Consider the following 14798-nt stretch of genomic DNA (forward strand, 5'->3'; position numbering starts at 1 on the left):
TAATCCCCGACCTCCCGTCAATTAGAAAGAGGCATTAGGGTGTGATTCCAACTGGTGAAATAAAGCTTCCGCTCATTGCCTCCATGTAGGATCGTTCTCCAAAAACCCAGAGCCAAGTAAGACGGATGATGGAAGCCGGTCAAACGGACCAAAGAACCCACCACCACCACCGTCCCCCTTCGCCATCCTTCCCTCCGCTCGTTGGCGTTCAGACGCCATCATCCGACACCGCCAGTCAGAAAGCTGCTTTGGAGAAATGTGAGTTTCATTCACTAAAAAAAAAAGAGTGGATTGTTGGAGCTTATTGCAGCTTTTTTCAGGAAGTAGGCGGGGCTACACCCTGAACCCGGTGCGAACTAATCGTCACGCGTATAAAGATGAACAAACATTCACACTCAATTTAACTCAAAAATAACTCATTCACTGCCATTCCCGGATTTATTCGGGAATTGAAAATATGACGTAGAGCGCCATTCGTGAATTTATTCTTGCAGTGGGTGCCGAAAAAGCGCTGGCCAGACCTCTGACTCATTCACTGCCATTCACAAATTTATTCAGAACTGAAAATATGACGTAGAGCGCCATTATCGAATTTGTTCGGGTTTTCTTTGTTCATGCTTAGGTGCCGATAAAGCGCTGGCCATGACCTCTGGCAATGCTTTTTTTTCCACAAGGGGGCAGCATTTCCCATTTTCCATGTTAGCGATTCCTGTCCAGCTTCAGCTGTTGTTAAAGCGCTCTATAAGTCAATATTGCTGTACAGTATTGAATTGTATTTTGAACAGCTACCCTCATTTCACGCTACTATAACTACAGACCCATATAATTTAGGAATTAACTCTTTCCGATGAAAGAAGAGAGTCAAAGATTTCTTATCCTGCATTGAATGTTTATGCTATCTATTAACGATATAGCTAACTAGCTAGCTAGCTTTCCAGCTAGCTATCTATTGGCCATCTATTAGCTAAGTAGCTAGCTGTCCATCTATTTGAGTTACTTCCGAGCTGAGTGAAGGCTGGCGCGTGTGGCTGTCGCTGCTCACCCACAGAAATACTTATCCTGTGACTGTAAAATGACCTTGAGAGTTTTGAAATGAAATGAAATGTATTATTTTTATTTATTTATTTTTATTTTTATTTTTATTTTTAGTCTTATTTTTAATTTTATTTTTAGTCTTATTTTTAATTTTACTTTTTATTTGTATTTTTATTTATTCATTTATTTATTTATTTTTATTTTTATTTTTATTTTTATTTTTATTTTTATTTTTATTTTTATTTTTATTTTTACTTTTACTTTTATTTTTATATTTTTACTACTTTGAAAGGTGGTTGAAATAAAATGTATTATTATTATTATTATTATTATTATTATTATTATTATTATTATTATTACTAGTATCAGAATCAGAATCATCTTTATTGCCAAGTATGTAGAACACACAAGGAATTTGTTGTTGTATTATAATTCTTCTTCTTCTTCTTCTTCTTCTTATTATTATTATTATTATTATTATTATTATCGTTATCATTGTCGTTGTTGTTGTTGTTGTTCTTCTTCTTCTTCTTCTTCTTCTTCTTCTTCTTCTTCTTCTTATTATTATTATTATTATTATTATTATTATTACTTTGAAAGGCGCTTGAAATAAAATGTATTATTATTATTATTATTATTATTCCTTTTATTATTATCATTATCGTTATCATTATCATTATCATTATTATTACTACTTTGAAAGGCGCTTGAAATAAAATGTATTATTATTTTTGTATTATGTATTATATATTATTATTTTATATATTATAAAATGTATATTATTATTATTCTATTATTATTATTATTATTATCGTTATCGTTATCGTTATCGTTATCATTATTATTATTATTATTATTATTATTATTATTATTATTATTATTATTATTATTATTATTATATTTTAGTCCTGAAAGTCAATATTCTGTGGGTCTGTGCGTGAATTTGGAGTTAAATGACAAAAACCCTGGCACAGGAGTGGACATTTTTGCACGTCTGGCAGTGAATGAGTTAAAATGTACCATTAGCTCGCCATGTATGTTTTTGGGATGTGCTGTTACCCCCTTTATGCATTTCCAAGCATAAATGAGTAGCACTAACCTGGGCACTAGCCCGGAACCAGAACAAGCGCAAAAGCGGTGGACATGCTAACGAGCGATAATGTGGCTTTCATCTTATATTTCCTTTTTCTCTTTTCCCCCCGCAGTGGAGGATTTATGGAAAACGCCTTTGACGATAGAAGATCTCATTTGCTACAGTTTCCAAGTGGCCCGTGGGATGGAGTTCCTGGCATCTCGAAAGGTTCATTATCACCACTGTTCGCAATTAGTCTAAGAGCGCTGGTGATTTGTCTCTCGGGGTTTGCTTTTGCAGGAAGTAGATTGTCGCTCAGATCATTACCAAGTTGAAGACCGACGGCAGGCATTCGGAAATGTTTTTTTTTTCTTTTGAGGCAATGAAAGGTGTTTTAAAGACAAATGCAGCAGATTTATATGTTAAGAAATCCAGATCCGATGTGGTCTTATTCATCTGTTATCTTCGACATTGCTGCATTTTACTGACACTCTGATAGTACACTGATGGATGGAATAGGACATATTCTTAATTATATTTACAGAACAAAATACAAAGTACATACACAATTGTAACACTGAATTACTTTATTTTCCGGTGTATAAGGTGCACCGGAGTACAGTGATACCTTAGCTTACAAACTTAATTTGTTCCCAGACAGAGTGTCTGGGAACTATCTATCTATCTATCTATCTATCTATCTATCTATCTATCTATCTATCTATCTATCTATCTATCTATCTATCTATCTATCTATCTATCTATCTATCTATCTATCTCTCTCTCTCTCTCTCTCTCTCTCTCTCTCTCTCTCTCTCTCTCTCTCTCTCTCTCTCTCTCTCTCTCTGTCTGTCTGTCTGTCTGTCTGTCTGTCTGTCTGTCTGTCTATAAAATAATGAATAAATGAAATAATGAATCAATGAAAAAACAAATCTATGAATAAATGATAATAATGAATCAATGAAATAATGAAAGAATGAATGAAAAAATGATAATAATATTAATGATTAATGGTTAATAATTCATGATTGATTCATAATCGATAATAATATTAATATAATATATAATAATAATAATAATGATATTGATATAATAATTGATAATTAATAATAATACATATTAATATCTAATACTACTAATACTAATCTATCTAGCTAGCCAGCTCTCTATTTGCTATGTAGCTGGCTAGCTATCTAGCTAGCTAGCTATTAGCTATCTATTAGCTTGCGAGCTAGCTTTCTATCTATTCTATCTATCTATGAGTGAACGCTGGCACGTGTGGCTGCCGCTGCTCACCCACAAACATTATTATTATGATTATAAATTGCATTAAAGTTAGCAGGAATAAAATCTCAAACAACCAAGTCATCAGAACAAAAAGGTCCAAAGTAGCAAACAAAACCATGAGTAAAACATGACGAGACGAAACAAACCTGACAGGATTAAACAAACAATGAATGGTCGTGCCGGGAGTCCTTTTAACTGCCACTGATAAAAACGGCCAACACATGTGCAGATGCTGGCGGAGCCTTACAGTGCCACCTATTGTTCACAAACCGAAACTTGACATCTGACATATCAAATTGAGGAGACGGAAGAAATGCACAATATAAGGCGCATCTGCGTATAAGGCGCAGGGTCATCTTTTGAAGAAAATTAAGGTACAGTACTATATGTGCTGGATTATAAGGCGCACCTTTCAACGAATGACATATTTAAAAACCTTTTCTAGACATAAGGTGCACCGCGTTACAAAGCGCACCTTCAATGAATGACGTATTTTTAAATGTTTTCCATACATAAACCGTAGCTGATTATGAGCCGCATGGTCAGCTTTTGAAAAAAAATAAAAATTATTTCAGGTGCGCCTTATAGTGCAGAAAATACGGTATTTGGCCTTATACACCGGAAAATGCGATATAAAAAAATATAGGTACACATATTCCTAAAATAGAGGCAGCGCGACCAGTTGAAATGAAGCCATTTGAATTCAACAAACTACAAAGGGACATAAGTCTTCTTGTGCCGGTCCCAAGCGGGGATAAATACAGAGGGTTGTGTCAGGAAGGGCATCCGACGTAAAAGCTTGGCCAAAACAAACATGTGGATCCCTCCCAAAAAAAAGCCCAAAGGAAAAGAAGAAGACTGATGGCTACATCAAATGAATTGGAAAGACGAATCTGGCCCTTACGCTTCGATCTCGGCATCAATGATGACAATTCGGCATCAACTTTGTTTAATGAGCCAAGTTTGTGTAACTTGAGCAGCAGCCATTTTGTTACTTTGGTCAGTTCTGCTTGTTTTCGTCCCAGTTTATTTTGGTCTTATGTGAGACAGATCATTAAAAAATTTAGTTCACTGTTTCTTTTGAAACTTCAGATATTTTTGCGCAAAGTGGGGGTTCATACATATCACATTTTACAGATCAAACAATAGTACCGTGTGACACCGAACTTGCTGAGCAGGTCGGCGGTGGCTTTTCATATGGTAAGCAAAGCAGCTGGGGGTGTGTGTGTGGGGGGGGGGGGGGCTGGCAGACAAAGTCCAGTCTCACATATCGCCGTGCGTGCACTCAAACAAAGTAAAACTAACAGATGATTAAATTTCCTGTCAGAAACAATGATGTACACCAGAGATGTCAAACTCATTTCACATGGTGGGCCACATATGGCCTCGGTAGTGGTCAAGTGGGCCGGACTATTTTAAAGGACAACCGACGTCACTTTTTTGTTTCTTAACTGACATCAGAAAAACGTTTTATAGCATCTAAAATACCCAAAACACGCAGTATGATATTTTTAGTCAAATGTAAAACACCAATAAAAATGACTTAAAGTGTCCAAAATCTGCCAAAAAAATTGAGCTGCGAATTGGGCATTTTCAGAAAGTCCCGCCCCCAGTTCGTGACGTCACGCCAATACGTCTTGCCTTGCGCGAGAATCAAAACAATGGCTTCAGATTCGCAGAATATGCTTTCTTGTTACGCATCCGGTGATGAATATGATTCAAATAGTTCTGAAGAGGAAAGCATACATGTTTGCAATCGATTAAAGAATTTATTCCATGCCATTTTGAGGCAACATTGGAGAGAAACGGATCACCAGAAAAGAGGCACAAAATGGCGACCTCCTGTGGCCACTTCCGTTTCCACAGGCTGATAAATTCCTTGTATGGAACTTGGACACCCTCTTCTGGCAGCTTTTGGGTGCAACACAAGGTCGTCAGACCAAACAATACAGCAAAATACATTGACGTGATGGAAGGACTGCTACAATGTGTCCTTTTTTCAGTCAGGGGCGTTCCTTCAGTGACGTAATGTGAGGACTCAATATTCAGCGCTCGTCTTAAAACGTAAAATATAGCTATATGCGGTGGAATCTGTGTAAAATACGCTTAGTAGAAGTCATTTGAAGCCATTTTATAAATTATGGACACAACTTGTCCGGAGACGTCGGTTGTCCTTTAAGAGCTTGTTCGTGAACTTCGAACGCATTTTTTTGTTTTATCAATATTGATTACTAAGAAGATTTGTTCACAAAGGTAGGTTGTTCCATACACGCACAAAACTTTAGCAGCCAGGGCTGTTAATTTGGGGTACCCTGATAGTAGATACTGCTAACAATGTGTCCAAACCTATGGAGGAAAATTTGCCCTTCAAATCTGCATCACATTGCAAATCAATTATTTTTAGCTGGATTTCGACCGCTAAATCAGAAGCTTTAACTGTGAAAGGTGAGCGAAAAAATGAAAATTCTGTCTTAAGTTCACCAAATACCTGGAAACATTTCTCAAACTCCCACGGTAATCCTGCAATCTTATCTTTGTACCGCCTCACGTCCGCATCAGGTCTGGTCACACACACATCTCCAAGACAGGGGGAATGAGCGGGGTTGAAAAAAAAAAACACAGCTGTTTTCGAAACAGCACCACTCTGCCCCTTAGTGGACAATCCTTGAATCGCACCTTGTTAAAAATTTCATGTTGTTTGTGCATTTTTTTTGTCACTTTTAAAATCCTGCGGGCCTGATTAAACATCCTTGGGGGCCGGTTCCGGCCCACGGGCCGTATGTTTGACACCACTGATGTACACAAATGCGTGGATCACCAACATTTTGCCTTTGTCCTTGTGTGTGTGTGTGTGCGCGTGTGTGTGTGCGTGTGCTTGTGTGTGTGTGTGTGTGTGTGTGTGTGTGTGTGTGTGTGTGTGTGTGTGTGTGTGTGTGTGTGTGTGTGTGTGTGTGTGTGTGTGTGTGTGTCTCCAGTGCATCCACAGAGACCTGGCGGCTCGTAACATTTTGCTGTCAGAAAGCAATGTGGTGAAGATATGTGACTTCGGCCTGGCCCGCGACATATACAAAGACCCGGACTACGTCAGGAAAGGCAACGTACGATTGGATTAACCTTTATTAGTCTTCATGGTGGAGAACTGGAAATTGATGGAAGGAAAAGGAAAGGAAGTGAAGAAGTAGAAAATCTTGAAAGATATCTTGAAGTCAAAATAACAAAATAATATGACAACACAAAGACACAGACGGTCATTCAATCTTAAGCACGTTCCGCACCCGCTTCGTTGTATGAAGCAGTTCTAGATGAAAAAGGAGAGGATCAAAGCATCCTTTTCACCAATGGATTACGGACATCATGGTGGAATGTGCGCATCTGCTACAAGCTAAATGTTGATGAAAGAGATTATCCGACAACTCCTTTCCCACGTAAATCCGCTTCAATTCCAAGCTGCGACAGTTCCACAGCATCCATTGATGAAAAGAGAATGTCTCACATCTCCTGTCCCATTTAAATCCACTTCAATTCCAAGCCGCGACAGTTCCAAATACGCACCTGCGCTCTGCGCTGACGCTCTTTTCCTCTTCATTGAAAGCAAACACAAAGCTGTAGCATCCGTTGACAATAAGAGATTGTGTATTTATTTATTCATTCATTCATTCAGTCATTCATTCATTCATTCATTCATTCATTCATGTATTTATTTATTTATTTATTTGTTTATTTATTTATTTTGGAGGAAGCGGGGGAGAAAACATCAAGGGAAGATTGTGGTTTAATGATGATTTAATCAAAACAGGTACAACAATAAATCAGTAGCACAGTAAATCCGCTTCAATTCCAAGCTGCGACAATTCCACAGCATCCATTGACGAAAAGAGACTGTCTCCCATCTCCTGTCCCACCTAAATCCGCTTCAATTCCAAGATGCGGCAGTTCCACTATTGTCTCACATCTCCTTTCCCACGTAAATCCGCATCATTTCCAAGCCGCGACAATTCCACAGCATCCATTGCCGAAAAGAGACTGTCTCACATCTCCTGTCCCATCTAAATCCGCTTCAATTCCAAGATGCGGCAGGCAATTCCACTATTGTCTCACATCTCCTTTCCCACGTAAATCCGCATCATTTCCAAGCCACGACAATTCCACAGTATCCATTGACGAAAAGAGACTGTCTCACATCTCCTGTCCCACCTAAATCCGCTTCAATTCCAAGATGCGGCAGTTCCACTATTGTCTCACATCTCCTTTCCCACGTAAATCCGCATCAATTCCAAGCCGCGACAGTTCCACATACTCACCGGCGCTCTGCACTGACACTCCTTTCTTCTTATGACGGGCTCCTCAAGCCACGCATCCATCCAACCGCAGACTACCGCCCCAGAGCTGTCCAGCGATGACAATCAAATGGCACCGACATTCCTCCTAAGTCAAAAACAGTGCTGGCATATTCCGAATAGGCGCAACCGATCAGCACAGTCTCCACCTTGATGACTGTCGTGGCCAAAAATGCTGAAAAAAACCCAATCCATATACGTTCCACATGACGCATAACGACACATAGTGACAAAAGAAAAGACAAAAACAACAAAAAGGCGCCATCTTGGACTTAACGACAACAATATTACAATTCAATGCTGTCCAGGTACGTTTTCTGCTTTTATGCTTCAGCTGTAATTTTTTCTTTTTTTCCTTTGGCGCTCTGCCATCTTCACAGGCTCGACTACCTCTGAAGTGGATGGCTCCAGAGAGTATCTTTGACAAAGTGTACACCAGCCAGAGCGACGTGTGGTCCTTTGGAGTGCTCCTGTGGGAAATCTTTTCACTTGGTACGAAAAACTTTTTTTTGATATAACGACTTGAAAAGAAAAAGGGGACTTCAAACACCATCTTTTTCTGGCAGTGTGGGGTCGCCATTGAAGTGGAAATCTTTTTTCGAGAAGCAGATTAAATCGTCATGCCTAATTTTTCATGCACCAGTTTCTTTGTTCTATTTCTCTCGTTTTATTTTCTTCCAGGAGCCTCTCCCTATCCCGGAGTACAAATTGATGAGGACTTTTGCAAACGATTAAAAGATGGCGTCAGAATGAGATCGCCGCAAACAGCCTCCCCTGAAATGTAAGATCCGTGTTTATTAGGGATAATAAAATTGAACAATGTGACTGTTCTTATTGAAAGAAACTAAAACTAAAAAAATCCTACTTATTTCAAACCCTTAAAATAAAAAAATAGTACATCCAAAAGATAGACTGCCCTCATTTCAAGATCATATAACCCCAGACCCATATAATTTAGGAATTAACTCTTTTTTTTGATGAAAGAAGACAACCGACGCCTCTGGACAAGTTGTGTCCATAATTTGTAAAATCACTTCAAATTATTTCTACTGAGCGTATTTTACAAAGATTCCACGGCATATAGATATATTTTACGTTTTAAGACTCGCGCTGAATAGTCTTGTTTTTGAGTTGGTGACGATGCCTGACGTGACGTCACGGAAGGAACGCCCCTGACCGAGAAAGCGACACACAATGCATTTTCGGTACTTTGTTTGGTCTGAAAACTTCGTGTTGATCCGTGTTGATGGCGAAATTAGAAGGAAAACACATAAATAACGCGCTGGTGAACCGTTGTGTCTTGCACCAAGACTACTATTTGATACTAGTTGACACAAATTCCCAGCAGACAAATCAGACCATTTCCAACGGAGCTTGGGTGCCATCTTTTGCATTTTCTGGGACACTACATTTCAGTGCAGATGCCATTGACGGCTCGAATTGATACAGGAGGACTCCTTTAATCGATTGCAAACATGTATGCTTTCCTCTTCAGAACTATTTGAATCATATTCATAACTGGATGAGTAACAAGAAAGCATCTTCTCCGAATCTGAAGCCATTGTTTTGATTCTCGAGCAAGGCGTCTTGGCGTGACGTCACGAAAAGGGGGCGGGACCTTCTGCCACTTCCGGGTTCATTTTGAAGTCGTTTCTGGACACTTTAAGTCAGTTTTATTGGTGTTTTGCATTTGAATACAAATATCATACTGCGTGTTTTGGGTATTTTAGATGCTATAAAACGTTTTTCTGATGTCAGGAAACAAAATAAATGGTGTCGGTTGTCCTTTAAATAACATTAAACGAAGATATTGATTATTTCAATGTGGACAATTGGATAAACACTACAGAGAACGGATGGATGGGTGGCAACTGAGCATTCTTTGTCTGACTTTGCTGCCCTCTGCTGGTAAGATACGGCATCATGTTGGCGTGCTGGCATCCGCAGCCCAAAGAAAGGCCCCAATTCCCCACCCTGGTCCAAACCTTGGGAGACCTGCTGCAGGACAACAGTCTGCCTGTAAGTTACACCTTGTCAAGAAACAACTTGAGTGAAAGTGCTCCCCGTTAATTTCCTCGTTTCAATTTTGCTCTCAGGATGGGATGGATTACATCCCCCTGAACCACTCGCAAAGTTCCGATGATGACGGCTTTTCTCAAGCTTCATCGCGGCCTACGTCTGAAGAGGAATTAAGGCTAGCCAGCAAGGCGCTGCCGACGAGGTACTGACGCAAGTCCAATTATTTTTGCTTACTCTTACATGATACTTCATGCAATCATAATAATAATAGAAAACATTTATGTATTTTCCCATGTATAAGGCGCACCGGAGTATAAGGCGCACCTTCGATAAATGGAATGTTTTCCAAATATAATCTATAAATACTGTATTTTCTGGTGTATAAGGCGCACCGGAGTATAAGGCGTACCCCCAATGAATGGTGCAGGTTCAAACTTTTTCCATATACAGTGAGACCTCAACTTACGAACTTAATTGGTTCCCAGACAGAGTGTGTAAGGCGAAAAGTGTGTATCTCAAAAAAAAAATTCCCATAGGAAACCATTAAAATGGGAATAATCCGTTCCCGGGTTTCCATAAAATATACTTTTCAACTAAATAAGCCTTAAAACTACACACAACATACCTTATTCTATGTATAATAAATGTGCTATTGTAATGAAACAAATACACTGCATTGTATCATAAAGTCACTTTATTTACATTTGTGATGGTCATTTATGGCTTGATGGAATGGCGTTGGAGGTCGAAGGTCAAAGGGAATTGCTGTTTGGAAAGAGAGGCGCATTACATGAGGACTGTAATTAAAGAAATAAACTGCTATAAAATAAAGTTTTATTGACCTTTTTGATGGTCGTTGATGGCTTATGGAAGGAGGATGGAGTCACCTTCCATAAGGACTGTTGGTAACTTAACATCTGGTGCTGTTCGGTCGTGTGATTCCGCCGAAGATCACTCTGCCAGCCGTGGTGGGTGTGTATTATGAAAATAGTGCTTATTATAAGGTTTAATTTTCAGAAATTGGATGTTTGTAAGACAAAAAGTTTGTAAGTTGAGGTATTTGTAAATTGAGGTCTCACTGTATAAGGTGCACGGGACTATAAGACACACTTTCAATATATAAAGACAGTGATACCTTTGCTTACGAACTTAATTGGTTCCCAGACAGAGTGGGTAAGGTGAAAAGTGTGTATCCCAAAAATTAATTTCCCATTAAAATGAGAATAATCCGTTCCCGGGTCCCCTTAAAACATAATTTTCTAATTTTCTAAGCCTTAAAACAACACAAAATATACCTTATTATATGTAAAATAAATGTGCTATGGTGTTTTAATTAAAGAAATAAACTGTACTATATAATAAAGTCATTTTATTTACCTTTGTGATGGTCGTTGATGGCTTGATGGAATGGGGTTCAGACTTCTCTTCCTGTGTCATGAAAGTCCGGTTAAGCATCTTTTTCCAAAAAACGCCAGTCTCATCTGCATTAAATACTTGCTGAGAAACGTAGCCTTCTTCTTTCACCATTTCGAGGAATGATCGCGTGTGGGCTTCGGCAGCTTTACTGTCAGAACTGGCTGCCTCACCATGACGAGTAATGAATCCCTGTACGACGCTTAAAGTTCTATAACCATCTGTTGCTAGCTTTACAATCATCAATAAACGGCAAACTTCCAGGTTGACGCATGACGATATCAGAGTGAATTGTCCGTGCAACACACGCACCTATAATAGCTTATTTGTTGCGAAGCATGGTAGCAATGGTGTACTTAGCATATTGCTACTGGGCCGTGAAGTCAGACAAACGCACACCTCGTTCGTGTTTCTCAATGATCTCCTTCTTCTCCTCGACTGTAGTTTTGTTTTGTGTCTTCTTCGGCTGAACACAAGCCTGTAGTGGGGTCTTTTTCGGTCCCATAACAGCAAAAATAGCCGTAAAAAAATCCTTGAAGACGATCGACGTGTGCACTCAGAGAAAGGGGGTGTGGAAATTTAGGCCGGCTGGGGCGCTGTTCGGTCGTGTGGTTTGGTGTTCTTCCGCCGAAGATTACTCCGCCAGCTATGGTGGGGCGGCGCTCCATGTGTATCCCGAATAGCAGTGCGTATGCTTAGCGTTAATTTTCATAAATTTAACGTTTGTAAACCGAAAAATTCGTTAGGCAAGGTGAACCGAGGCCCCACTGTATTTGACTTGGCTCATAAAATTACGAATCAATACGACGGGCCAATAAAAATCCATCCACACTAGTACACGAAAGTACAAAAATAGTCGGAAAGAACTTCACTTCTGATTTCATATCAACCGTGCACTTGAAAAATCTTTCATATTTTGTATTGCATTTTATTCCCAATGGACTGATCATTACTTTTATTTCTGGGGGTGAGCGGAGGCAATAAATGTATAAGCCCTTTGGGACGGAATTGAAGATCATTTATCTGTTCATGGCGTGTTCTCTATGGCAAATCGGTCATCGCAGGTCTTATTCAAGTTTGAATTCAAAGTCTGATTACGATGCGCCGTCATGTATTTGACCTCTCACTCGTTCGTCTTTTCAAGCAGGTATTATAACTTTGTACCCTTTGCCGGCTGCGTGCTTGGGGGACCCTCAAAGACGTGCCATCCCAGAGTGAAGACCTTTGAAGAACTACCTTTAGAGATTCACTCTCACAAGAGCTCTCAGGTAAAAGAACTGTCATCATTTTATTTGCCATTTTGGGCAAATAAATCCGATATATGTCACCTTGAATGTTTTGAAGGAGGTTATTGCTTCAGAATTGTACTCGACTGCTGCACAGAAGGGCCTCAGCAGGGATTCAAACCCTTTTTCTAAGGCAGAAAAGCGAACCACTAACCACCATATCATATTGTCATATTGTATTGTACAGCTAATGGCTTTAAAATGAGAGCAATTGACTGTATATTGTGCGGCAGCATTTCATTCTGATCCTATATTTAAAAAATGTGTATGTTTCAGATGCCATTTTCAATCAAAGGATGCGTAGATGTGATCAAGAGTGTATTCTGAATCATCTAAATATGAAAGTTTTTTTTGCGGTGTATAAGGCGCACCGGAGTATAAGGCGCACCCCAATGAATGGTGTATTTTTAAACTTTTTCCATATATAAGGCGCACCCCCAATGAATGGTGTATTTTTAAACGTTTTCCATATATAAGGCGCACCCCCAATGAATGGTGTATTTTAAAACTTTTTCCATATATAAGGCGCACCGGAGTATAAGCTGCACCAAAAATGAATGGTGTATTCTCAAACATTTTCCATATATAAGGCGCACTGGAGTATAAGGTGCACCGGAGTATAAGGTGTACCCCCAATGAATGGTGTATTTTCAAACATTTTTATTTATAAGGTGCACCGGAGTATAAGGCGCACCCCCAATGAATGGTGTATTCTCAAACCTTTTCCATATATAAGGCGCACCAGAGTATAAGGTGCACCCCCAATGAATGGTGTATTGTTAAAAAAAAAAAATCCATATATAAGGAGCACCGCAGTATAAGGCGGACCCCCAATGAATGGTGTATTTTTAAACGTTTTCCATATATAAGGCGCACCGGACTATAAGGCCCACCCCCAATGAATGGTGTATTTTTAAACTTTTTTTTTTCATATACAAGGTGCACTAGACTATAAGCCAAACCCCCAATGAATAGTGTATTCTCAAACCTTTAGCATATATAAGGCGCACTGGAGTATAAGGCACACCCCAATGAATGGTGTATTTTCAAACCTTTGGCACATATAAGGTGCACCGGAGTATAAGGCGCACCCCAATGAATGGTGTATTTTCAAACTTTTTCCATATATGAGGAGCACCCCCAATGAATGGTGTATTCTCGACCCTTTTCCATATATAAGGCGCACTGGAGTATAAGGTGCACCGAAGTATAAGGCACACCCACAATGAATGGTGTAATTTTAAACTTTTTTCATATATGAGGTGCACCGGAGTATAAGGCGCACCCCAAGTAATTGTGTATTCTCAAACCTTTTGCACGTATATGGCGCACCGGAGTATAAGGCGCACCCCCCAATGCATGGTGTATTTTCAAACTTTTTCCAAATATAAGGCGCACCCCCAATGAATGCTGTATTTTTAAAGTTTTTTCATATATAAGGTGCACCGGAGTATAAGGCGCACCCCAAGTAATTGTGTATTCTCAAACCTTTTGCACGTATATGGCGCACCGGAGTATAAGGCGCACCCCCCAATGCATGGTGTATTTTCAAACTTTTTCCAAATATAAGGCGCACCCCCAATGAATGCTGTATTTTTAAACTTTTTTTCATATATAAGGTGCACTAGACTATAAGCCAAACCCCCAATGAATAGTGTATTCTCAAACATTTAGCGTGTATAAGGCGCACCGAAGTATAAGGCGCACCCCCAATGAATTGTGTATTTTCAAACTTTTTCCATATATAAGGTGCACGGCCAATGAATGGTGTATTTTCAAAAAAAAATCCATATATAAGGCGCACCAGATTATAAGGCGCACCTTCAATGAATGAAAAAAAAATCCAAATATGATGTATAAATCGATAACATTTTCCAAATATAAGGCGCAGCACATTATAAGGTGCTACAGTAGAGAGTAGAAATGGAGTTGGTGGCTGCTGACGGACATTGTGAGACCTGTTGTGCCTTAATATTACTTCACATATAAGGCGCACCTGCGTATAAATCTCTTTACTATCTATCTAGCTGGCTATATATTGGCTATCTAGTTAGCAATTAGCTATCTATCTGGCTAGCTATCTAGCTGGTTAGCTATTATCTATATATTAGCTAGCTTTATATCTATTTGAGTTACTTCCGGGTTGAGTGAACACTGGCGCGTGTGGCTGCCACTGCTCACCTACAAAAAAAAAAAACGTATTCTGTGACTGTAAAGTGACCTTGACAGTTTTGAAAGGTGCTTCGAAATTAAATGGATGATGATGATGATGATTATTATGATTATGATTATGATGATGATGATGATTATGTTTATGATGATGATGATTATTATTATTATTATTATTAT

At 39.1% G+C, this 14798-nt stretch overlaps 1 protein-coding gene across 3 annotated transcripts in view; it reads left to right on the forward strand.

Annotated features, from left to right (window-relative positions):
* flt4 (fms related receptor tyrosine kinase 4) overlaps positions 1–14798 on the forward strand; it is a 131461-nt gene that overhangs the window by 114216 nt on the left and 2447 nt on the right. For 2 of the 3 annotated variants that reach the window (XM_089019788.1, XM_089019773.1), the window contains 8 exons: positions 90–258; positions 2241–2335; positions 6370–6492; positions 8112–8223; positions 8413–8512; positions 9645–9750; positions 9828–9952; positions 12308–12431. In XM_089019788.1, the coding sequence (XP_088875914.1) occupies positions 90–258; positions 2241–2335; positions 6370–6492; positions 8112–8223; positions 8413–8512; positions 9645–9750; positions 9828–9952; positions 12308–12431 (954 nt within the window). The remainder of the gene's footprint in view (positions 1–89; positions 259–2240; positions 2336–6369; positions 6493–8111; positions 8224–8412; positions 8513–9644; positions 9751–9827; positions 9953–12307; positions 12432–14798) is intronic. The other variant, XM_089019781.1, reaches the window with a different exon arrangement.

The sequence above is a fragment of the Hippocampus bargibanti genome, linkage group LG02 (genome assembly GCF_051943395.1).
Source record: "Hippocampus bargibanti isolate YZ-2025 linkage group LG02, ASM5194339v1, whole genome shotgun sequence".
NCBI classification, from domain to species: domain Eukaryota; kingdom Metazoa; phylum Chordata; class Actinopteri; order Syngnathiformes; family Syngnathidae; genus Hippocampus; species Hippocampus bargibanti.